The sequence below is a fragment of the Vombatus ursinus genome, unplaced genomic scaffold, assembly GCF_900497805.2.
Source record: "Vombatus ursinus unplaced genomic scaffold, bare-nosed wombat genome assembly UNPS02010320.1, whole genome shotgun sequence".
In the NCBI taxonomy this organism is placed as follows: domain Eukaryota; kingdom Metazoa; phylum Chordata; class Mammalia; order Diprotodontia; family Vombatidae; genus Vombatus; species Vombatus ursinus.
In genome coordinates this window covers 3,453,208-3,477,508 of record NW_020950098.1, presented here as the reverse complement: position 1 = coordinate 3,477,508, position 24,301 = coordinate 3,453,208, and the positions used below count along the sequence as shown (strand labels likewise).

The following is a 24,301-nucleotide window of genomic DNA, read 5'->3' as shown; positions in this document are numbered from 1 at the left end:
TGTGTGTGTGTGTGTGTGTGTGTGTGTGTGTGTGTGTGTGTGTGTGTTTTACAGGTTACGCCAACAAAGTACAAGTCTGGCAGGCCCTACCAAGCCAAAATGGGTTTGAGTACCTTGGTAAAGTAAAAGTTTGTCCTGTGAGGATTAGCCTTGATAAGAATAACTACTAACATTTAAATAGTGCTTACTATGTGCCTGGCACTGTGCTAAGAGTTTTATATTATTATCTTATATGATCCACACAGCAACCTTGGGAGGTTAAGTGCAATTAATTTGGATAAATTATTATAAAATCTGATAAATTTGGATAGGCTCATAACCAGATCTCAGAATGATGAAGTTTTTTGGCTACAGCCACTCTTGAAAACTATCTCCTAAGCTATAGAGGACTTGAGATCTATACCAGTGGACAGCATATCCACACTGATAAAATCAGATATCTAATATGAAAGTATATCTTGAAATTATAGTTATCAAAAATTGTATTTGCCATTTTAAAGATCTTGCAAGAAACCTAAAGAACAAATCAATTATGTCAATATTGTATTATCTCAGTTGAATTATTATCAATCTATAATAATAATGATAACATTATATATAGCATTGTAAGGCTGGTAAAGCACTTAATGACTCATTTGATCTTCCCAATAACCCTACAAATTAAGTAATGCTTTTATCCCCATTTTACAGATGAGAAGGCAGGCAGACAGAGGTGACTTTCACAGGGCCAGTAAGTGTCTAAGGCTAGATTTGAAGAGAGGGCTTCCTGACTCCAGGCCTGGTGCTCTATCTACTACACCACAGGCTTCTTGTATAAAGAAAGGAATTTCACACACTATTCTCAATTGAGACTTTAATGAAATTGAACATAACGCATTCTAATATTTTAATAACTAGCATATTTCTCACTAATTTATCACTCAAATTATTTTCCTGTAATTAAATTATTCCAGTTATATAGTAATAGTAGTGGTCAACATGAGGCCTTAGCAGCAGCTAGGTGGCACAGTGGATAGAGCACCAGCCCTGAAGTCAGGAGGACCTGAGTTCAAATACAGCCTCAGACTAAACATTTGACACTTACTAGCTGTGTGACCCTGGGCAAGTCACTTAACCCCAACTGCCTTAAAAAAAAAAACAAAAAAACAAAACAAAAAAAATTAGGCCTTGATTTTTCTAAAGGGATTACTAAAGCATTATTAATTACTGAAGTTTTCTAGATTATTATAAGTAGTATGTATCATTTTATTAATATGACATGCTACTTAAGATTAACTTGTAAATGACCTATTAGGAATTATTTTTAGACTTGCTGTGAAAAGAGAACTTACCCTCAAGAATCCTGACAAGAGCAAGACAAACAAAAAGGCGAAAAGTCTGTAAAAATAAAAGCATTAATAGGTTAGATTATATTTTCAAAATATGATTTCTATACCCAGGATTCATTTTCTTCCAGATTCAACAGTCACATTTTAAAAATAATTGATTTCTGCCAAAGAATCATTTAAAAATATATAAAACCAGGTTCCTATATCAATATTAAAAATCTGTTTTTTATATTCAATACATGTTTGGTAAACACCTACTACTTGCAAGGATATTGAAAATGGAGGCAGCTTTAAGATGCATGACTTGTGGCAGCAAAAAAAGACATGATATGAACTCAAGAGAAAGCTAGCCCTGGCAATGTAATGTTGAGCTGCAGAGAGGAAAAGATTCTGGGAGCCCTGCCAAGCAAGGACCAAGAGACTGGGGTTCCCTGAAGACTCTGCAAAAGAGAAAGGACTTTGAAGCCTGGCAGTATCAGAAGGATGAGTATGTGTTCACTACTTGTGTGCCTCCCTCCATTATCCTCTAGGTTTGATTCCCCCTTTCCCATGGATGCTGCTTCCATGTGAACCTGGGAGACTGGAAAGTGACCTGGATAGTATTAAGTAAGTTCAGTAGAAGGATGAGATTTGTGGGGAAAGGTCTATTCCATTTTATACACATTTAGTCTGAGACGCCTATGGGACATTCAGTGCTATATGTTCAATGGGAGGCTTGCAAGAATGGAACTAGAGTCTAGGGCTGAATACACAGGATGATGATAATAATACAGCCTTTTGAGGTTTGCAAAGTGATCTATAAATATCTCATGTTATCCCCACAATCACCCTGGGAGGGTAGTACTGTTATAGCACCCTTTTTAACAGCATGCTTATAGACAGTAGTGAAAGAAGTAGAAAGGGAGAGACTGAGGATTAGAGAGGGAGGAACATTTAGAGAGCAAGGGCAATCTGCTAGAGAAGACAGGAAAACTTGGGCCCAAGGGAGCCTGAGGAGGGGTTACCTTTGGTAAGGGGGACTATCTCTTTATCAGAGCCTGAAAGAAAGGAGAAAATGGCAGAGAATGATGTCCAGAGGTTGTAACATGAGAAGGTAGGAAAAAGAAGGAAATCTTGGGAAATGGTCTTGATTTTCTTACTTGAAGCAAGGACTTCAGTTGAGAGGGTGAAATAAAAAGTTTGGAACAGGAAAGAGAATCAATTAGAAAAGAGTAGAAATATTGCCTGGTTGCAGTGAGGGCCCAACTGAAATTAAATAATCAACCAACAAGTACTTACTAAGTGCCTTTTATAAGCCAGGCAATTATAAATTTGTGGTGTACCCAGTGAACATAGCTGAGTGCCTTCCCCAGGCTTCCAAAGATAAAAGATGGTGGAATTAATTCGGGGCTAGGGTTGGTCAAAGATAAAGTTGGACAAAGGAGCAAGAGATCTGAGAGTTTAAGGATAGTATAGAGTTAAAATAGTTCACTAAACAGTTAAGATGAGGAAGAAAAGGGAAAGTAGCCAGAATAGGGTGGTGATGGCCTGGCAAAGTACAAGGGGATACTTTAGATAAGAATCAAATCAAACTACATTCAACTGAAAACTACATAAGCAGCTTTCCCAGCAAAGTCAAAGCAGGGAAATGCCTACTCACCCAATTGGCACAAAGTACTGAATCTTTCAATGGAATAAAATGCCTTACCAAAAACTGAGTTAAGCCCATTGTTCTAAATGGTGATGAAACATAATAAGGAATAGTGAGAAGTTTTTTTTTTCTTCCTATTTTGGTTTAATCTCATAAAGAAGCAAGCTAGTTAATGGAGCTGGATTAAAGTTTAGGGACGCCTCAACAATTAGCTGGGTAATTTGCTAACCAACTAGGTTAACTAACTTGTTTTCTGTATCATTAACAGAAATCCTGTGGTTGGTCTCATTGCTTTTGTGTTTTGTCCAGCCTTCTACTAAAGCTGATTACCCTTAGCAAACAAAACTTTCCAGACCTCCAACTTTCCTCTAAAAAGAAAAACAGAAACTCAAAGATCAAAAGTACTTCCTTCCATTTTACCTCTAGTCTCTACCCAGCCAGCAGAATCAGGGCAAATTCTTTAATGTCATTTTCTGCCACACTCTACTCTGGAAAAACAGGGCCTGACCTTCAAACATAAAAGTACATTATCCCCCTGATAATGCTTTCCTCTATTGGTAGGAAACAGCCAGAGCTTTCAGCAAAAAAAATTCAAATATGTTTCCCACTATCGCTTACAGACTGCAATAACAAGAAAGAAAGAAAAAAGCATATATTTTATAGTTGAGAACAAAACCTACCCCGCTCCAAATTTGCTGAAATCTCTCTTGGATTGTAAAGTGTATACAGTCAAACCGAAAAATACTGCAGTAGTCAACATAAAAGCTTGTAGAACAACATACACATCATAGAATGTCACTGTAAAATAAAAACATTGATTTGTTCATTGAACAATGTACATGAAATATACCAACTACAGAATAGGCCTACCTGGTATTTAACAGAAAGAAAAGCTCCACTGCCCCCCACCCCTCCATGCTCCATTTTGCACTTGTCAAATGACAGCCAAAATGATAAAGAGGCTCCCTATCCTGCACAGGTACCACTGTGTACGCACAGAAACTATCGGGACTGAATGATGTTGTAACAGAGGAATAATAGTTTAATATGAAATGAAATGTTCTGCACCAAAAAACATAAAAAGTTAATTGTCAGTTATTCAGGGATTAATTATCCATGTTTGCACTTTGGTCTTTTTCAATTAGATGACTTTTGGTCATTTCTCTACTAATTTGTATAGTCATCAAGGAGTAAAGGAAGTGAAATGGAAGCCTGTCACTTGTTACTTATTAATAACAGTGGGAAAAAAAAAGAAAATTCAAAAGAAACCTGTTTTCTCTCGAAAGTGCTTTCATTATCCCCACCTCCGGTATACCCCTTAATTTTCTGCAATCATCTAATTTCTATGGTCTTAAAACAAAACTTATTCCTCAAGCCACTACTACCATGAAATGCTATGGGTTTGGTTTTTTTTTTTTAATGTTGTGAAAAACATAAAGTCTGAGATTAAAATCATTATGTTGTTTGTCTTCCTAACAGCCTTCTAACAGTTTGAGGGATAGGTAGGAATTACCTTAATTTCACAGATGTGGAAATACTCTGATCCCTTGGATTTCCTTATGTTCTTCACAGCTTCGAGGTAAATCAAATTTGCTGTTTCAAGTGCATGATTAGCCTTTGATTCATTATATTCTGGCATGTTTTGCTTTACCAAGTGTTTATTAAACATCGATACAGAAAATGCTAAAGTTTAGCCAAGAGTTCCCCCCCTTTTAACCTGAGAATTTGTTACTACTGAAAAGATTCCTTCAATATTGTATAAAATAATTACGGTTTACCTGCTATACCAACAGTCAAAGATTCCAAAAGTGTCTGAAAAATAAAAATTTGTGAATTACACAAATGCATGCAAAGTTTATCTAGTTTGCTGAAATATTGCTTGGTAAGGAATTCAAAGAACTTTTGGTCTCATTTATTCTAAGACTAGGCTTCAAGGAACCTGAAAAGGTATTGTTTTGTTATGTCCACGATCCTGAAAACAGAAGATCATCAGACTAAAAGAGATTTAAATTCTAATTCTAGTTAAGTCACTGATTAACTTTAGGTAATTTGCATAAAAATGGGGAAACACAACATACACTAAAAAAATTTATATGGTATACCTCTGCTTTCTCCTTCCCTTTAATTTATACCTTCCTTTTTTCCTTTATCTTCTTGTGACATTAGCCATTGTACCTCATGGAAAAAATACTCCTCATAAAAGCTCTAGCCAGAAATTAAAGTCATAGTAAACCTTGGAACATCCTCTTGCTAAAGGGGGTGCTCCTGGACTCCAGGATAGGGTCAGTGGTCGAGTACAACTAATAGACACAGAGCCAAAGATAACGTTACCACTTTCTGTTATGAGGAAGATGGCTACCTCAGATGGCTGGGAGTAACAATTAAATTGAAATAGTGACTGGATACCATGATTCCAATGCTACTTATGGCAACAGATGATTTTATAGATAAGGAAATTGAGACAAACTGATTAAGTGACTTGTCCAGGGTCACTGAGCTACTGGGTGTCTGAGGATAGATTGAACTCAGTCTAACTGACTCCAGGCCTAGTGCTCTATCCACTATCCCTGGAGGGGAAGGGCCCTTCAGGATAATTTAGTCCAAGCTCTTTTTTTTTTTAAATAGATGAGAAAACTGAGGTACAGAGAAGTGACTTAGCCAAGACCACACAGCTAGTAAGTGGCAGATCACTTGGACAGCAGCCTTCTAATTTTTGAGTCCAAAATTCTTTACACCCTTTATACACCAATTATTACACCACTGGTTTTTGTGGAAAATGAATTTGGAGTCTCAAAACAGTTGACTGAGCTTATTTGTGGAGCACAACTTCTTTGTAAACTGGTGACTTTTTAATAGTATCTTAAATATGCATATCAATGTGTAAGTTTTGAGGTGTACTTATATAACATTGCTTATTCCCTTCCTTTACTATTATTTTTATAAATGAGAAAATTAAGGCCCAGGAAGGTTACAAAAGACTTGCCCAAGGTCACACAGGGAGTAAATTTCCAAAGCAGGATCTGAACCCATGTCCTATGATTCCAGAGTCAGTCCTTTTTCCACTGTATACCACCTTACTTCCCATGGATAGGATACTTAAACAATTTTTCAGTTCATATCTGATAAATTAACTTAGGTTTGTACTAAGACTAAAGGAGAAAGAAAAAAAAGGATAAAGCAAATCTAAATCCAGTGCTTAGGACTCAATGTATGTTGTTCAGATGAATTTTTATCTTGACTTTATCTATATTTTTATCTTATCTGGTACTCCTTCCTGACCATCACCTCAGAATGAATTTTTAAGACATTTTTTTTCTCCACATGAGAGATATACAACCCCTCAACCATGTTTTTGTAAAGGCACATCATCTCAGCAAAGTGATTTCTGAAAAGGAGAAATTACTGAGAAATGGAGAACCCTGAAAAGCCAACCAGAAAAATCTGGGCTTGAATCTACGTGCAGTAAGAATGATCAAGATTCCCACCTTCACAAACTGATATAATTATACAGCTGAAAGGGCAATCTGAGAGATGGTACAGACCTACTCCCTAACTGAAGGCTTGAAGAGTTCAATTGCTCTGTCATGCACCTTGTCAGTTGCACAGCCCAGTCTCTTAATGCCCAGGCCAGTGTTCTTTCCCACAGGGCATAAAATACTAAGTAAAGTGACCTACTAAAATATCAACAATTCTGGAACCAAGAAAAGAAACCAAAGAATTCATTTTTTTCTTCTAAAGGTATATTTGAAATATAGACTACAAGAAGATAATTTTTTAAAAATTGAACCACTTATTCAAAAGAATAAAAGATACAAAAATACTCACAAATCCAAAGAGCAGGTACAAGTTAATAGGATGTTTATGCCTGTATAACATCAATGCCAGAATCAAACCCAAAGATCCAAGGAGAGACACCAACATCAATGCAGGGCTACAAGAAAGAAAATATTTTAAATTAAAAGCACTGAAATTTTATATCAAATTAATCAAAATGTTATTAAACACATCTATAATTTAAGAATATCTTTACTCAAGAACCTTCTGCACCCTAATGACAAACTCTTAACAAAGGACCACAGATCCAGAGTTGCTAGGAGGGATGTTTCAAGACAAGTAAATCTCACCCTTTCCTAATACAGATAAGGAAATTGAGGCCCAAAGGGTTGGAATGAGTCACTGAAGGTCATACGGGTAATAAGAACACGGATTTAAACTAAGGTCCTAGGACTGTGCTCTTAGTAGTCACACGGTTTCTGAGAAAAGAATCTTTTTATTTGCACAGCTTAACCAAAAAAACCAAAGACTTGCCCCCTTTCTATCCAGGGGAGTACTGATTGTAAAACCTGCAAATGTTCAGGAATCAGAGCAAATGGGCTCCCCTTTACTCTCTTGCAGCCTTAGATCACAAGAGATAAAACTGCATTCAGTGAAACAATTTGACATCCTTGGAGAGTAGAGTCTGAACTTTAAGGCTGTAGTCAAGGCTTTTTTGTGCTGCCATGAAAGATTAGGCACAGAGATAAACTTGTGACATGCTACCCAACTGTCACTGTATTGAATGTTTCAATTTTAATGACTAGAGCAATTCACAATCTCCTAATATTGCATTTATGCACCCATCACCCCAAAGCCCTTCCAACATCTGTGATTTTTCCTTTCTGTCATTTTTGCCAATTTGATGGGTATGCAGTAGAACAGAAGAGTTGCTTTAATTTGCATTTCTCTAATTACTAATGATCTGGAGCATTTTTTCATGTGGCTATTGATAACTGGATATTCTTTTGAGGACTACCTGCTCATATCCCTTGACAATTTATTAATTGCTCTTATTCTTATAAATGTGAATCAATTTCTTACACATCTTGGAAATGAGACCTTCATCAGATTTTTCCCCAGGCAACTGTTTCCCTTCTAATTTTACTTGTGCCATTTTTATGGATGATAGCCTGGGTACAGAAGAGGGATTCCTTATCAGTGATGAGGTACTACACAAATGTCATTATGCTTATTACATTCAACTCCCAAAACTTATAGGGCCTCTTCTATGAGATTCATGGTTATCCGAAAGTAATTCCTAAGAATAGATCCATCTGGCCCATAGACTGGAGAATGGCTAAAGGAAATGACGAATGTGATGGATACAGAGAAGCATGGGAAGATCTATGTGAACTGACAAAATGAAGGAAACAGTCAAAAAAACAACATACACAATTTACAACTATGTAAACAGAAAGAACCACTAAAAAAATGAAAAGTGAATTACAAAGAACAAGGATGACTTGAAAGAAGAAATATGAGAAGGTATTCTCATCCACACTCCACTTTTGTAAAGGTGAGATGTCCACTAGTATGATACATTGCACTGCACATCTTTCCATGTTTTTACAACGTATTAGTCAGTTTTGCTGATTTTTTTCCAATTTTTTTATTTTGTCTCAAAAAATGAGGTGGATCTCTGGGAGGGGAAAATGAAGACATCCTGGGAAAAATCTTGGTGTTGTATCCTTGCTCCTTTAACAGACTGCCCCCTCAGTCATCCCTACTCTTTCATTTATTTTCAACCTCTCCCTTTCTACTGGCATCTTCCCTTTCACCTATACACACATCCTAATCTCCCCCATCCCCCCAAAAACCATTACTTGATCCTTGCACTGCTGCTCGCTACAGTCCTAAATGTCTTCTGCCCCTTGTGGCTAAACTCCTTGAAAGGGCCACCCACAACAGGTACCTCTACTTTCTCTACTCTTACTCTCTTAAACCCTTACAATATGGCTTCTGACCTCATCATTCCACCAAAACTGCTCTCTCCAAAGTTACCAAAGATCTCTTAACTGCCAAATCCTGCAGCCTTTGACCCTGTGGAGCACTCTCCCCTCCTTGACTCTTTCTTCTCCCTAGGTGTTTGGGGCAGCTCCCTCTCCTGAACCTCCTCTTATCTCCTTCGGTTTCCTTTGCTGGATCCTCTTCCAAATCACATTCTCTAACTACAGGTGTCCCTCAGGTTCTGTCCCATGCCCTTTTCTCTTTTCCTGCTATAACGACTCATCAGCTCCCATGGATTTAAATGCCATATCTATACTGATGATTCTCAAATCTCCTTATCTTGCGTCAGACTCTGCTGACTTCTAATCTTATATCTCCAACTGCCCTTCAGATACCTCAAACTGGATGTCCCGAAGACATCTTAAACTCAACATTTCCAAAATTGAACTCATTATTTTTTCCCCAAAACCCTCCTCACCTTCTAACATCACCATTACGCTATGCAGCGTTTTTTAAACTGTGGGTCACAGCCTTATACGGGATCACAACCCACAGTTTAAGGGGTCTTGAGTGAAGAAGTTTAAATAGCCCTGCTCTATATGTCAACAATCATCCTCTGAGTCCCTCAGGCTTGCACCTTAGGAGTCATGCTGGATTCCTCACTCTCTCTCACCCCTCATGTCCAATCTGTTGCCCGGGCCTGTTGATTTCACTTGCGAAGTATCTCTCAAATACAATACCACCTCGCTGGTACAGGCCCTCATCACCTCATACGTGGATTAATGCAACAGCCTGGCAGTGAGTGTGCCTGCCTCAGGTCTGTCCCCACTCCAATCCAACCTCCATTCAGTAACTTTTCCTAAAATACAAGTCTGATCACATCACTTCCTTCTACTCAATAAACTCTAGCGCAGGCCTGCTCCAGTGGCTCCCTATGCCTCCAGAAACAAGTACAAAATGTTCTGTTCGTTACTCAAAGCCCTTCATAACCTAGCGCCCTCCTACCTTTCTAGTCTTCTTACAACTTACTCGGTGCCACATACTTGTTGATCCACTGATACTATCCTTCTGGATGTTCCATGAACAAGATATTCCCATTTTCTCTGGCTCTCTCATGTCTGCAACGTTCTCCCTCATTTCAGCCTCATGGCTTCCTTTAAGTCTCAACTAAAATCCCATCTTCTATAGGAAGTCTTTCCCAACCCCTCTTAATTCTACTACTGTCTCTCTTTTAATTACTTCCTATTAATCCTGTATTTATTTGTTTGCTTGTTATCTCCCTTAAGGAGACTGTAAAATCCTTGAGGGTAAGGACTGTCTTTGGCCTCTTTTTGTATCTACAATGTTTAACGTAGTGCCTAGCATATGGCAGATACTTAATAAATGTTTGTTTATTGGTTAAAAGTATAAATTATTCAGTTCTTTAATCATAATATTAGAGAAAGATAAAAACAAATACATCAAAGCAACTGCTGGAGTAACTGAATTCTATCCCTCCCTTCAAAAGACAACTCGTACAAATTAGCAGTAAGTTCTAGTTTGGTTCTGTGATGACGGGTTAGACATTAATAGTAAGTTTAGATTGCTTTCACACTTTATTTAGTATTAATGGTTAATCTATGAGCTATAAAATAAAATCTTCCTCAGGTGCTAACTAAAAATAATTTCAATTTTAAAAATCTTTTTTCACTAGCATAGCAGCAAACATTATTAGGCCAAAAAAAAAAAAAAAAAAACCAACAACAACAACAAAAACAAAAACCAAAAAAAAACAAACCCCAACTCTAAAGTATTAGGGGATCAAGCTAACCTCTCCAAATGGATTTAGATTGGAATAGAGCATAGTTTCACTCCCTATTGATGATGCTTTAAAAGCCTGAAAATAGTTCAAGGGCATTAGTACCTTACCTTTTAGATATAAAGATCTGTATGTTATTAAAGTACATAAAAGTTGCTGATGTCACAGTAGTTAAGAGAACTTGAAGAAAAACAATGCTGTAGACTTTCCGCAGAAAACCTGTGGAAAAAAAACATACATTTTTTACTTCCCTAAGCATACATATAGAAGAGTAAAACAAATTTTGTTTCCTTTTAGAAAACTGAATCTCATCAAATGTATTTTCATTAGTTCTGATCCAATTACTCTGGTAGTTTATAACTGACCAAATTCTTGAATGTCAAATTTCAAAATGGATTAGAAAATTTGAATTGACACATAAATCTCCAAGAAGCTTCAGCTTTAAAAAACCAAACCAAACCAAACCCCAAGTCTTTGAGAGTCAAGAATGTCATCATTTTCACCCATAAAAATTATTCCCCATTTGCATCCAGAGTAGGCAGGTGGGTGTGGCTGGCTGTCAGTTGGCCTGGGGCTCTCTGGTTCTTTGCTCTGCTATACTGAGGCTTGTGGCTGCTATCCCGCTTTCTCCTCCCCTATCCTATTTGCCTTCCTTTCTTTTTTGTTGTATTTTTCATGTTCTGATGTTTCTCTCATGCTTTTTGGCACTTTTTTTTTTAAACAAAGCATCCAGTCTTTGAAGATTTTGTCAGCTTTAGGGGCTCCTTTCCTTCTAGTCAGGGAAGCAACCAGTCACCGTGGGTATAATTTTCACATCTTTACCCCTGGACTGCTGGGTACATTATTGTTTCCTGCTTCATAGCCCCCGATGAATTTCTTTTTTTGCCTACTAGATCCAGAGCCAAAGGCTGGGTTGTATATAACGAAGGTTTAACTGTATTGTGACTGTGACTCATGACCTCAACCTCTATTCGACAGTTGAGAGATACCTGTTTAGCTCTCCACCGCTGGGCTTTTCTAGCTTTTTTGTTCCCCTGAAACTAGCTCACTGTCCTACCATCGAATTCAAAGGACCTGGATTCTAGTCTCAGCTCACCATTAAGATATGCTTCAGTTTCTTCCTCTATAAAACAGACCAATAGTAGCTGCTTTGTATCCCTCAGGATACCACACACAAATGAGAAAATGTGTGTGAAAAGTCTGTAAACTTTCAAGTGCTATACAAGCAGCTTTGTAATGTTGCTTTGTAGCTTTTGGCTTTCAAAAGCTTTCAAATATTCTCCCTCATTTTATTTTCGAGAAAGAGTACCTAACAGGTGGGAATGGGTTGGGGCTTTCTGGACTTAGCTTATTTAGCAAAGCATCTTCTGTAGAGTGTATCTGCTTTACCCTTATGTTACAGCAGTGCAAAGAATCATGCTGCCAAAATCAGCTGACAGTGAAGATGAGGAAAAACTGACAACCTTCCTTATTGCTCATAAATTATGGTACATGAAATAGCAGAATATTATGACGTTGTAAGAAAAGACAAAAGGGAAGGTTTCAGAGAAACCCGAAAGGCGTTCATGAACTGACATAAAATGAGCAGAACTACAACAATTTATACAGCAACAACATGGTAAAGAAAAACAATTCTGAAAGACTTAACTGATCACTGCAATGATCTCCGGAGGCCTGAAGATAAAGCATGCTCACCACCTCCTGTAGGAGGGGTAGTAGATTCATGGTGCAAAAATGGACATGGCAATTGTATAGTTTGGTTTTTCTGGGTTAGGCTATGTTACCTGTTACAGGGACTATGTTTGCCTTCATTTATTTGCCAACGAGCAAGTGGAAGATTTTAGGGAGAGAGGGAAGCAAGCTAGCTAATAGGACTGTCTCCCCCCTGCCAAAAAAAAAAAAAAAAGAGAGAGAGAGAGAAAAGAGCCTTTGAAGCCTTTTAAAAAATGCATAGATGAGGACAGAAGGAAGTTCAGAAGAAGGCATAAATAAGCAGGACAGCCTAGAAAGTTATATGCTAAAATATATATGTAGCAATAAAAATTTTTGTTTTCACATTAAGAACAAAAACAACCAAACCACTGTTTATTGCTCTCTGATGGCAATGCTAATCCCAACAGTAAAAAGCATTACTTACGACTTAAAGCAAATTACACAGGCAGACAAGGGATTGGGAGACAAATTAAGCTAGTCCCTAATTTTAAAAGGAATTTTCTATGGGAAAAACACCATCATCAACAAATGTTTGAGGAGCTACTGAGCCCTGAGCCCGAACCTAAAGTTAATGGAACAATTCTAAATGCCTCTCCTTATTTCAGAGAAATTTGAGAGGAAAAAACATCATTTCTAAGTTTTTTAGACAACTTTAAGAAACCTCTACCAGCCCAAGCATACTCAAAAAGGCCATTCTGTATTCTAACATGACAAGTAAATGACGTTTAATTGATATTATTGCTAGTCTACTTATTTCAGATGAGATTTGTGAGACAAGTAATTTTTATATGATAACATCTCTACTTTGTAGTACATTAAGGATTCTTATGTCTGTCCTATGGTCTTATAATACAACTAACACCCATCATCTGGTATCCTCAGGAATTGAGGTAGTCTTCTTCTGCTCTGTCCTTTTTGTGTGTGTTTCTTGCCTCTTTTCTTAATTTAATTTTTTTTTATTTTTTAAATTAATTTTAATTTTCCCAGGTTTCTGTGTATTCCTTTCTATTAATCTTTTGTTCTATTTGGTGAATTGAAATAAAAAACTGAGTTTTCTAGTATGTGGAAAATTGATTTTCCAGAGATAATACGTGTGAAATAAATTTCTAAGTGCTTGAATTTTATTATAACTTTCAAAAATCCAGAAAGCTTTCTAAAATGAAATGGATGTTTCTCCTGAATGTAACTGACTCTGGAGATAGAGGATCCGAGTTCCAAAGCCATTTGTAAAATTTCTGATCTACATCTATGCTCCTATAAACCTATAGCCTGTGTCCTCTAGGAAAAAAAGGTCAACTTAAGACCACATACAAAAAGCAACCTTATATTCCTGGGGAGGAGGGAGGACAATGACTATTTTATTAGTTCCCTGCATTTCCCCTAATGTAAAGTGTCCTTACTTCCCCAAATTTTCCCAGAGCACTAATTGTCTAGATCTCTCCTTTGTCTGGAATGATTGTATTTTTCCAATTTATAATAGGACATAAGTACTTGTCTTTTGCAATACCTTCCCCATACAAAGTAGATACTTAATAAAATATCTGCTGAAGAACAGTACCAGAGGGGGAAAAACACAGATAGGAAGAGTATCGATGAGGCAGATCATCAGCAACTCCAGTTGATTCTCTATTTAGGATTAATAGAAAAACAAGGACAATAATTACACAGGCATCTGGAACAGAGTTGAAAGGTAAAGTCAAAAGGTTTTTAGGTCTCTTGATGGCACAGAAAGGAGCTTTGAACATGGAAAAGAATCAAAAGCTTGAAGAGTACACATGATACATTGTCCGTCTGTGGACTAGACAGAAGGGAGTGCCCTTATTGACTGCTGATAATTATAGAAGGAAACTTTATCTGAAAGCTGAGAAAAACAAAAGCAGAAACAAAAGGGAAAGGAGACAGGAGACAAGGGAAGAAGAAAATAAATTAGGAAGAGAATGGTAGACAGCAGAATGAGTCGGTGTCCAGAGTTATGAACGGTGGCAGTAGCAGAGGAGGAATTCAAAGTGGCTGGCAAATACTAGACAACCTAACCAAATACTAAGTTTGCACAGCACTTTACAAATATTATCTTGACTAATCAGAAAAGGAGAGAGTTACTGGCAAATGAAATAAAGCTGACATGGGGGCAAACAGAAATCTCTTAGGGTCCTCAGAACGCAACAGTGGTGATGGGTTCTCTACTCCTACAGAGGTGGGAGTTCACTGACAACAGCAGAGATGTAAAGTAACCTACCACACCTGAGAAGCAGCTAGCACTGGCTTGGACTAGAAATTCTAGGATCCAGACTCAAGTCTTCTGCTAATTAGCTTGCTGACCTTAGCCACGTTATTAAAGCTCTCCACACCTCAATGTATTAATCTGTAAAATGACATGATCTCTAAGATCCCTTTCAGTTCTAAAATTCCAAGACTTGGTATTTCTTCTCTGCTTCCCTTCCCCAGGAGCCCCTGAGGGCATTTTGGTGCCATAAACAAACACCAAACACAGGGTAACGGAGGGGACCTTCAGATAGCCTCTCCTTTGTAGCCCTAGAGTATCTGATAATTCTGTTATAGAAAAGAAAATTAACGTTTGTAATAATGATCCTAATAATGCCTCGAGGAAAGTTTAAATTGAGATCACAGATCTAGACACAGAAAAGACTGAAGTTGCCATTTAATTTAACTCATTTTACACATAAGGAAGCTGAATTCCAGGGAGGTTAAATAACTTCCCAGGGTCACAGGGGTAGGAAACATCAGAGGCAGGATGTGAACTCTCCTCTGACTCCAGAACCTCTGCTATTTCCACTAATTCAAGTTGCCTCCAGTGAGCTCAGCAGCCTTCAAAAGAAAAATAGTTCTCCATTCCAGCTTCCAAATGCCAAACCCACCTCACAGGGGAGGCAGGTGGTTCAGTGGGAACCTGATTTAGAACCCAAAGACCTGTGCTGGAATCCTGATTCTGCCCCAGGTCTTAACTCTGTGATCTTGGGCAAATTCCTTAAGGACTTGACTAGATGTTTAAGGTTCCTTCTATCACTAAAATCGTACAGCCCCTCTACTCTCAAAGAAAATTTCACAATCCTCTCTCCTCCCAATCTTGCCTTCAGTCTTCAACTAATTCAACATGCAAACATATCAGCAATTTTTTCATTCCCCTCCAAAACCTTCCCACCTTCAAAATTCAAATGAGTCTGTGAAAGATTCCATCAGCAAATATGTTCCAGATATACCACAGCTTTTCGAAGAACATGAATAGTTAAGGAGAAACACTAGGATCCCGTGACTAATATACCATAGAGCAAATTTAACTTAAAGCCTTCAACAACCTCATCTTCATTTCCCAGTATGCTACAACACAAATCTCTGTTTCCAAGGCAGTCTTCTCACTTTTTCTGACCTATCTGAGGAAAGGGGCCATTTAACTACTATGATTCATAAGTCTGATTTAACTGTGTTAATTAGAGAGGAATTACGGGAGATACCGAGGTGGGAGAAAACATAAGAACTTCTTTCCTGAGAGATTAATTTAACTATGTCAGGCAGTGTGAGATGGTAGAGAGTTGGCCTCAAAGCTAGGAAGACCTGCCTTCGAATTCTACTTCTGACACTGCTTGGGGTGAGAAAGCACTGGAAATCATCCTGGATTTAGAAAATTGTATTGTTGTTTAGTCATATGACCCCTTTAGGAGTTTTCTTGGCAAAGATACTGGAGTAGTTTGCCATTTGCTTCTCCAGTTCAGTTTACAGATGAGGAAACAGGCACACAACTAGTAAGTGCCCTAGCCAGCTTTGAGCTCCAGACCCAGCACTCTACCCAATGTACCACCTAGAAACTTGGAACCAAGGTTCAAATCCCACCTATGCCAATAACTTAGTGGGGGAAATCCAACAAGTAGCTTTCCCTCCCATCTCAGTTTCCTCATCTTTCAAAAGAAAACATTAGTCTGTAGGTCCATGTTCTTAATCCTTTTTTTTCCTTTTTGGTCATGTACCCTTTCTTCACTCTGATGAATTGAAACCTAGAGGTGCACTTCTCTAAATAATGTTTTTAAATGCACAAAATACATGGAATTACAAAAGAAACAAATTACTTCAAAATATAGTTATCAATCGTAGCTGTATATAAACCCATATGTACACAAACATGCATGCACACATGTACAAAAGTGTAGATTCATGCATATACACGTGTGTACAAACATACACGTACATATATGTATATATGTGTTCATGCATACATATATAGGTGCACACATATACACATGTATATACATATATAGGTGCAAGTGCCTACACATACATATATACATGCATATGCATGTGTATATGTATGCACCTAAAGATGTACTTACAAATATATAGATTATAAACATGCATGTAATGTAACTATACATGGAATGTACGTATGCATCCACATATGCTGATATACATACATATATAGATTATAAACATGTGTAGCACAGTGTCTGGCACATAGTAGGTGCTTCATAAATGTTTGTTGATAGACTGATTGCTAAGCGCTGGGGATACAAAAAGAGGTCCCTGGAGAAGACAACACGAAAACAATTGTGTATATACAAGCTATAAACAAAATAAAACAGTAGATAATCAAGAGTAGGAAACCACCAGAATGAATGGGGGTGGGGAGTTGGGTAAGGCTTCCAATAGAAGGTAGGATGTTAGCTGGGACTTGAAAGAAGCAAAGATGAGTTGGAAGGGCATTCCTGGCTTGGGGGGCAGTCGGCGAAAATCAATTAATCAATATCCACTAATCGCCTACCTTGTGCCAGCACAGCGCTGGGCGCAGGGTACACAAAGAAAGGTAAAAGTCAAGCCCTGCCCTCAAGGAGCTTACAGTCTAATAGGAGAAGACAACTTGCTAAAGAACTATATTCAGACAGGAAATAGACAAGATAAATTAATTAGCAGAGGGCGGGGACTAGCATGGGGGCGGGGTGGGAAAGGATTCCCATACGTGGTGGGACGGTGGCTGGGGCTTGCTGGAAGCCGGGAAGGAGGGCACCGAGGCACCGAGAGCGCCCCCGCCAAGGCCCGAATGCCCTCCTCGGCCCCTCCCCTTTCCCCCCTCGCCTCCGGGCTCAGTCAGGGCCCTCGCCAGGGGCCACCGCTCGTACCCATTCGGATGTGGACGCTGGCCGAAGCCACGCTGGTGCCGTAGTTGAAGTCATCCTCGAGAGACAAGCGAGAGTAGCTGGGCTCCGAGGCAGCCATGACGGCGGCGGCGTCGGCAGCAGCAGCAGAACTGACCCGGAGAGATTCCGGATGCCCCTCCCAGCATCTCCCCGGACCCGCCCACTCTGGGGGTGGTGCTTACGGTGGCCCAACAGCCCCCGTGCCACTTCCGACTTCCGGGTAAGAGCAATCGAACCCCGAGCAGCTTCGGAGCCCTGACCAATCTAGCTCCAAGGTAAGCGATTTCTCCTTTCCGCGGGCTCACTCCCTGGGGGCTGCTGAACTTTCCTGCTGGAGTCTATCAGCCTCCCCAGGAGGCAGGACTCTCAGGCTTTCCCACAGTCCTTAACCTTAACCAATGGTTCAAAATCAAAAAGAGAAACGGTTTTGCAGGCACCAAGGTGGTGCAATGGATAGATCTGGGTTTGGAGTCAGACTCGAGTTCAAATGTTGCCGTAGACAGTAATTCGCGTTTATAAATAGAATCCGATTTATTTCTGAATTTCTGAATTGCATCCTTATGTTCCTTTAACACAGTATAGTTCTGTCTCTCGTCTCCGCCTCCCAGCTTCGTTCAAGGCTCCGCTAAAATCCCACCTACTACAAGAAGCCTTTCCCAATCCCCCCTAATGCTCTGAGATTATCTACAAATTATCTTGAATATATCTTGTTTGTACACAGTTGCTTACATGTTGTTCCCCTCCACTAATTCTGCCATTAGACTGTGAGCTCTCTGAGAACCTGGCTGCTGGAGGCTTTCCTCTGAGATTATATCCAATTTATCTTGGATATATCTTGTTTGCATAATTTACATCCTCTCTTTTCCGTTAGACTGTGGAGTGCACAGAACTCCAGGCTTATGAAAGCCTGGATGCTAAAGGCTTTCCTCTGGGATTATTTCCGATTTAGCCTGCAAATATTTTGTTTGTATATAGTTGTTTGCATCCTGTCGCCTCCACTAGACTGTGCACTCTATGAGATACTGAATGCTAGAGACTTTTCTCTGAGATCATCTCCAGTTTATCCCACATGCATTTTGTCTGCACATAGTTATTTAAACGTTCTCCTTTTCTCCCCCCCACTCCACTAGACTGTGAACTCTTTGAGAGACTGTTTTTGCCTTTCTTTGTTTCACCAGCACCTAGCATGGTACCTGGCACGTAGTAAACTAATAAATGCTTGTTATTAAATGAATGAATGAAAAGGCATTTATGCTCTTACCATGTGCCAGCCACCGTGCTAAGCATAGAGGATAAAAATACAGTTATGCCTTCCACATAGCAACTTTGCCCATCTGGGGTTTTGATATATCCTGGGTTGGCATAAGAAATTAAGTGGGAATTTTTTTAGAGTTTTTCAGAAGGTACAGATGACACACAAAAAGTTTAGAAGCTCAGAAATACATAAAATATATGTATAGTATTATATATCAAATATTTTATCTTTTAGTACCATTATTAGTTCAGACTTCTGAATTCAGACTGAATTATTAATTCAGACTTCTTCTCTGGTAAAAAGTGGGATGAGGAGGGGGACCCAATCCCTAATCCCCTCCATGTGGAAGGGATAACTATACCACTATTACTACCATCTCTCCTCTCAAGGAATTTACATTCTAATAGAAGACAACACATATCAGGGAATGGTATCCAGGGAGGGGTATTTTGGACTGAGAAGTCGTTGGGATAGTGTCTGTAGCCATAGGGCTTCAATTACAGGTCCTTTTCAGGAATGGTAGTGTTGATTTGATTACTGTTTTCATAGCTGGAGCTCTGTGGCCTTCAGTTTCTCTAGCCTCAGTTTTCTCATCTGTAAAAAATGGAATAATAGCACTGAACTCACAGGATCATTGTACAAATGAGATAACATATTGAAAACACTTTGCAAACTTTAAGATGTTATATGAAAGCTAGCTATTTTATCAGTGGAAATTACTTTAAAGAAGATGCCTTGCTGTCTGTTTAATAAATGCATCCTAAGGACCATCGGACCTTTCCATCAGATGACCTACACCTGTTATCTCCTTCATTTGAATGAGTTTCCTTGAGCATAGGGTATGTCTCCACTTTTCTTTCTGTATGGGTTTCTTTTAACCCAGAAATCAATCAACAAGTGTGATCAGATCTGTTTTGGCTTTGTTTTGAAAACATGAATTTGTTCCGAAGAGATGTATATGTAACAGAACAATCTAAGCATAACATTCATAATTTTCATTTGAGATTTGAGATTTCCCCCAGAGATACAAGAGGACAATAAGCTACATCCTACTTTCACAAGCAACTTCAGGTCTTTGTTAAAGTGCCACATTTATTCTATAGCTTCTCATACAGTAAGAGCAGAGGAAGGCTGCTCTGCACCCATGTAGCCTGCTACCTTCCATCAAGGCCATAGTCATCAACTTACCAGCCAGGACCCAGTGAAATCCATGGTACTTGCCCAAGAAGTCTGAGGCCAGAGTCACCACCACTATTTACTATAGTATTTATGTATTTCTTAACTATTTAACAGGTATAAAACTCTGCTACTGTTTGTAATTAGATTCTTGTCTTTTTTTTTTTTTAATGTGGCACTAACAAAGTCTTTGAATGGTATCTCCTTAACCCCATTTTCCCCATAAGCATTGTGATTTTTATTCGTCAATAGCTTAGTACTTTTGAGGAGCATATTATAGCTGAACTGACCATATTTATTAAGTACCTGCTATGTGCCAGAGAGTATGTTAGGTATCCTCAAAGATAAAATAAGCTAAGGTACTGCGTTTTGGGGAACTGAGATTTTAGCAGCTGCATTATTGCTGAAGACCAGCAGATGGTAGCAGAGATCAGCTTGTTCATTCATTTATTTAATTAACACTTATTAATCGTCTATGTAAAGGGCAGTGCTAGGATACAAAGACAAAGAGAAAATCCTTATTGTCAAGGTGCTTCCATTGCGTTTGGTGGAAGCAACATGGATACCGAGAAGTAAAAATATGTAGAAAGTGTGGAAGCATATTAAAAAACCTCCATTTTAGTTTCTTTAGAAATATTAAGAAATATTTCCTCCAGCTTAAAACTCTTACCAGACTTTTCCCTTTAGAGAAGTACATAGAAAAAAAGCTAAGACCATTCTTAGAGAAATGGATTAATGTACATAACCCAATTTAACTCTAGACTAGATAAGATCATTTCTTCCCTTCTACCAGAAGTGATTTGGATTGCTACCAACCTGAGGGCTGGGCAATGGTGTCCTTTTATGCATCCAACATTATAATGGAAAGGAGCTCTTTTTAATCCTAAAGGGGAGAGATCTAGGAAGGAACTGAGTCTTGATTATTTTGGAATGTTAACCCAAAACTTTATTCTAATATATTGTACACTTTTCCTTTTTTAAGATTCCTACAAGTATTACCTGAAAGCCTCTTGGGGCAGAAAATCAGGTCAGAGAACGTGAAAAACCTTGCAAGTTTGAATATCTCTCCTTTCAAGCTAGTAATGGCTTGGATAAAGATTAACGTTAAATAAAATTGTTTCTGGCAAACTCTAGCCTGAATCACAGAGTACAGTATTGGTATCATTTTTTTTTCTTTGACAAAAGTAAATAAGAAGCAGTTTTTTGGGGAGAGAGCATTATGAGGATGTAGAACGTGCACTTGAGCTTGAGGCTTGAAGAAAAGTAGGTGTTTGTGTGATGGAGGTGAAGAGGCAATTCATTCCAAGAAGAGGGGAGAGTTTGTAGGAGGACACGGAGTTAGGCGATGGAAGTTCATGTTTAGGGAAGAGAGAAGTAAGCTAGCTTCTCTAGAACATAGAGTACATGAAGGAAAGTCATGCGTAACAGGCAAAAACTTTAAATACCAAACAGAAGGGTTTGTACTTTATCCCCAAGTGGGTGGGGGAGCCATTGATCTCGAAGCTGCAGGGTTAGACCTGTTCTTTAAGAATTTCAATTTGCCAACAGATAGATATCTTCCATATTCAAATGTCTCATAGACCTTTGTCTAAATCTCTCCTTTTCATTTATCTTTCTTTTGAATATATCATAGTTGTGTCTTATCATCTTCAACCCATCCCGCCATATTGGATTGTAAGCTCCTTGAGAGCAGGGCTTAAGGTATAATATTCTTGTAGTCCTAGCATGCTTAGTACAGGACATAGCAGGCACTACTCTTTATTGGGACCATTCCCTACATTAAGTCTGTAGTGTCTAAGAAACAGACTTAGATAGTGTAAGAAAACTGGGAAAGTAAGTGAATGCTTTTCTCAGCCAAGTTCACTTCCCTCATTGTCCCTTTTCTTTTGAAGTTAGCGTATCCAAAGTGAGGAGAGAAATGGAGTTCTTGACTAAGCCAGCTAAGGGGAAGAGCTGGGGAAAGAATAAACATTCCTACATTCCAAAGGTGGGAGCTATTAAGAGGAGTCATTCATCTATACAGACAAGCGTGTTTGACAGCATCATCTACTGGTTACAAGTTGGGACTTGTCTGGGATATACATACTTAGATAATACATACATACATACATATATACATACATACACACAAGGGTGGATGGGGTGTTCAGGGAGGACTAACACCACTGGTATGAGAGCTTGCTGAACCCTTTTCAGGGCTGCTCATCCACCTTTGGTGTTCACCTGTTACTCAACCCTCACCTGTGACTCCAGGAAGCTATAGCATGAGCAGTGGCTACCCCCTGGTAAAACCATCTCAGTAGATGAAGGTAACTGACACATCTCAAACCCATTGGTGTAAAATAGGGGGATGTCTACCCAAAGTATGTGAAGACTTCCCCCAGTGAAATGGGTGGTAAGAACAATTTGTTCCAATGGTCATGAAGGCAGTTAAAGCAGTAACTGTGAAGTGCTTAGAGCTTAGACAGACATCAAAAACACCAAGGTCATCCGCTATATCCAGGGCCATTGACAGTCTTCTTAACTTATGACTTCGATGACTCTGGAAGAGAGTGAGGCTGATGACTTTGTACAACTCTGCCTCACTTAAATCCATTTCACAAAAAAGTCAAGACATGACCCTCATGATGTCCTTGGCTTTCTTCCAAAATGAAGGACAAACAACAACATACATATATGTATGTGCACACATATACATACCTATATAGAGAGAGATATATAGATAGAGATATAATTTTTTTTACTTTGGAAATTTAGATTCAATTTTAATTCTTTTTCTGCTTCCACTTAAATACAATTTCCTGCCTGCATTAATGTTACAAAATTTTGAGAACAGGTACTATTTTTACCATTCACTAAGCATGATATCTGACACAAAGTAGACCAATAAATGCTTACTGACTTGACTAAATGAATGAATGAAAAGCATTTATTAAGCTCTTATTGCGTTCCAGGTACACAGTTAAGGATGATTCATTTTTTTCTCTTTAAAGTTGGATTTAACCCCATATTGACTACTTTTGAGGAAAACTAATGAATTTTCAATTTTTTAACTTTAATTTTGCATTTGTTAGATTTTATAATATTAATAACTAGCATTTTCATTGTTTTGAGGGCTTTATTTCCTTGTTTGACCAGTTAGTAAATGGCCATTTGATGGTTAGTGTGATGTTTGAAAAATTTGAGAGACATAATTTCTGGGTAATTTAATAATTCTATTAATAAGGCTACCATGTTATTAATAAAAGAAGTCATTGGTACATTGGAATGCCAAAGACCCCTGAAGACAGTGGGCTCACAGTTTATATACACTTGGAAGAGCAGATGTTTTTGAGGAAGGCACTCAACTCTGACTGATTAACAATTAATGAGAGAATGAATATTATAATGAGAGGTGGGTTATATTCCAATGAGGGTCTTGTGGTACTTAACTTGGATGGCTCAAGTCTTGGTCAAAGAGACTTAGCAATTTCCATATCACCTGTCTGACAAAAGAGAGAATCCACATTTTCCCAGGTCTGTCTGAGTAAACACAATGAGTAGGAATCCACCTATTAGCCTAAACTTAGAATTTCTTTTACTCTCTTTGATTAGATCTTTAGGCTGGGAAAGTCTTTAGGAAAGATTTCCTATACTGATTGATTTCTGGATGAGGAAGAAGAAAAGGGGGAAAACATCGGTCCTAATTCAACAATTAATTATTAATGCAAGAGAAAAATAATCATTTCTCTCATGTCAAATATTGAAAGTATGGATCAATATTGTGAAAATATGAGTGTCCTACTTGGAAAGTATTTCCACCTCTGGAACGATATTTGGTCACTTGTGCAGGAACGGAAATGTAAAGCAAAAAAGATATCCAAGGTTGCCATGCAGCTTGGGTGAGGAGAAATACCATCATCCATCCTCCCATTTCCTCCCCAGCATGGGAAGTCTAGAGAAAGATAGATATGTTTGTCACCGTAGGAGAATCAAAGAAAGAGAGCACCAGGGATAGAGTCACTCACTGACTTTAAAGATTTACTGACTCATTAGTTCTTCATGCTCAGTAGCCAATAAGGGAATACTTTCATCATCTCAAAGCAGCAAGATTATTGGGTCACACATGGTCAGCAAGAAGCAATCAGGGAGTTTATCATCCACAAAGCATGACCTGAATAAGGAATCATGCCCTGTTCAAGCCTCAGTTATGGATAGATTAGATAAATATCCATTTTCCTAGGAATCTGGAGCACAGCACCTCTCACAAATTCCAAGTGGGTCTCTATCCCCAGTATCAGTTTGGGTCAAAGTGAATTCACAGGCTGATATAATTCCCCACCTGGAGGCAAGTGGTGCATTTCCAACTCTAGCCAGCTGGAATTTTATAAGCCCCGCTCAGGGTAGAAACTTAAAAGAACACACCAATTTCCACTCCATATTTTTTTTTGTCTTTGGCCCTTTGGAATCCCCGTAGCAATAGCTGGGCAGGATTATTCAAATCACCCAGAGCGGCTT

At 38.5% G+C, this 24,301-nt stretch overlaps 2 protein-coding genes across 2 annotated transcripts in view; one reads left to right on the top strand and one right to left on the bottom strand.

The window, feature by feature from the left end:
• The window catches only part of TMBIM4 (transmembrane BAX inhibitor motif containing 4), a 27,583-nt gene extending 10,068 nt beyond the window's left edge, over positions 1 to 17,515 (bottom strand). Inside the window, exons 1-6 of the mRNA XM_027854146.1 lie at positions 17,356 to 17,515; positions 10,630 to 10,738; positions 6,784 to 6,889; positions 4,737 to 4,770; positions 3,639 to 3,756; positions 1,332 to 1,377 (exon numbers count right to left, since the gene is read on the bottom strand). Coding sequence (XP_027709947.1) covers positions 1,332 to 1,377; positions 3,639 to 3,756; positions 4,737 to 4,770; positions 6,784 to 6,889; positions 10,630 to 10,738; positions 17,356 to 17,452 — 510 coding nt within the window. The 5' untranslated portion in view covers positions 17,453 to 17,515. The remainder of the gene's footprint in view (positions 1 to 1,331; positions 1,378 to 3,638; positions 3,757 to 4,736; positions 4,771 to 6,783; positions 6,890 to 10,629; positions 10,739 to 17,355) is intronic.
• A 68-nt stretch (positions 17,516 to 17,583) lies between these two features.
• IRAK3 (interleukin 1 receptor associated kinase 3) overlaps positions 17,584 to 24,301 on the top strand; it is a 98,912-nt gene continuing 92,194 nt past the window's right edge. Inside the window, exon 1 of the mRNA XM_027854145.1 lies at positions 17,584 to 17,648. The gene's annotated coding sequence lies outside the window, so the exon portion shown is untranslated. The remainder of the gene's footprint in view (positions 17,649 to 24,301) is intronic.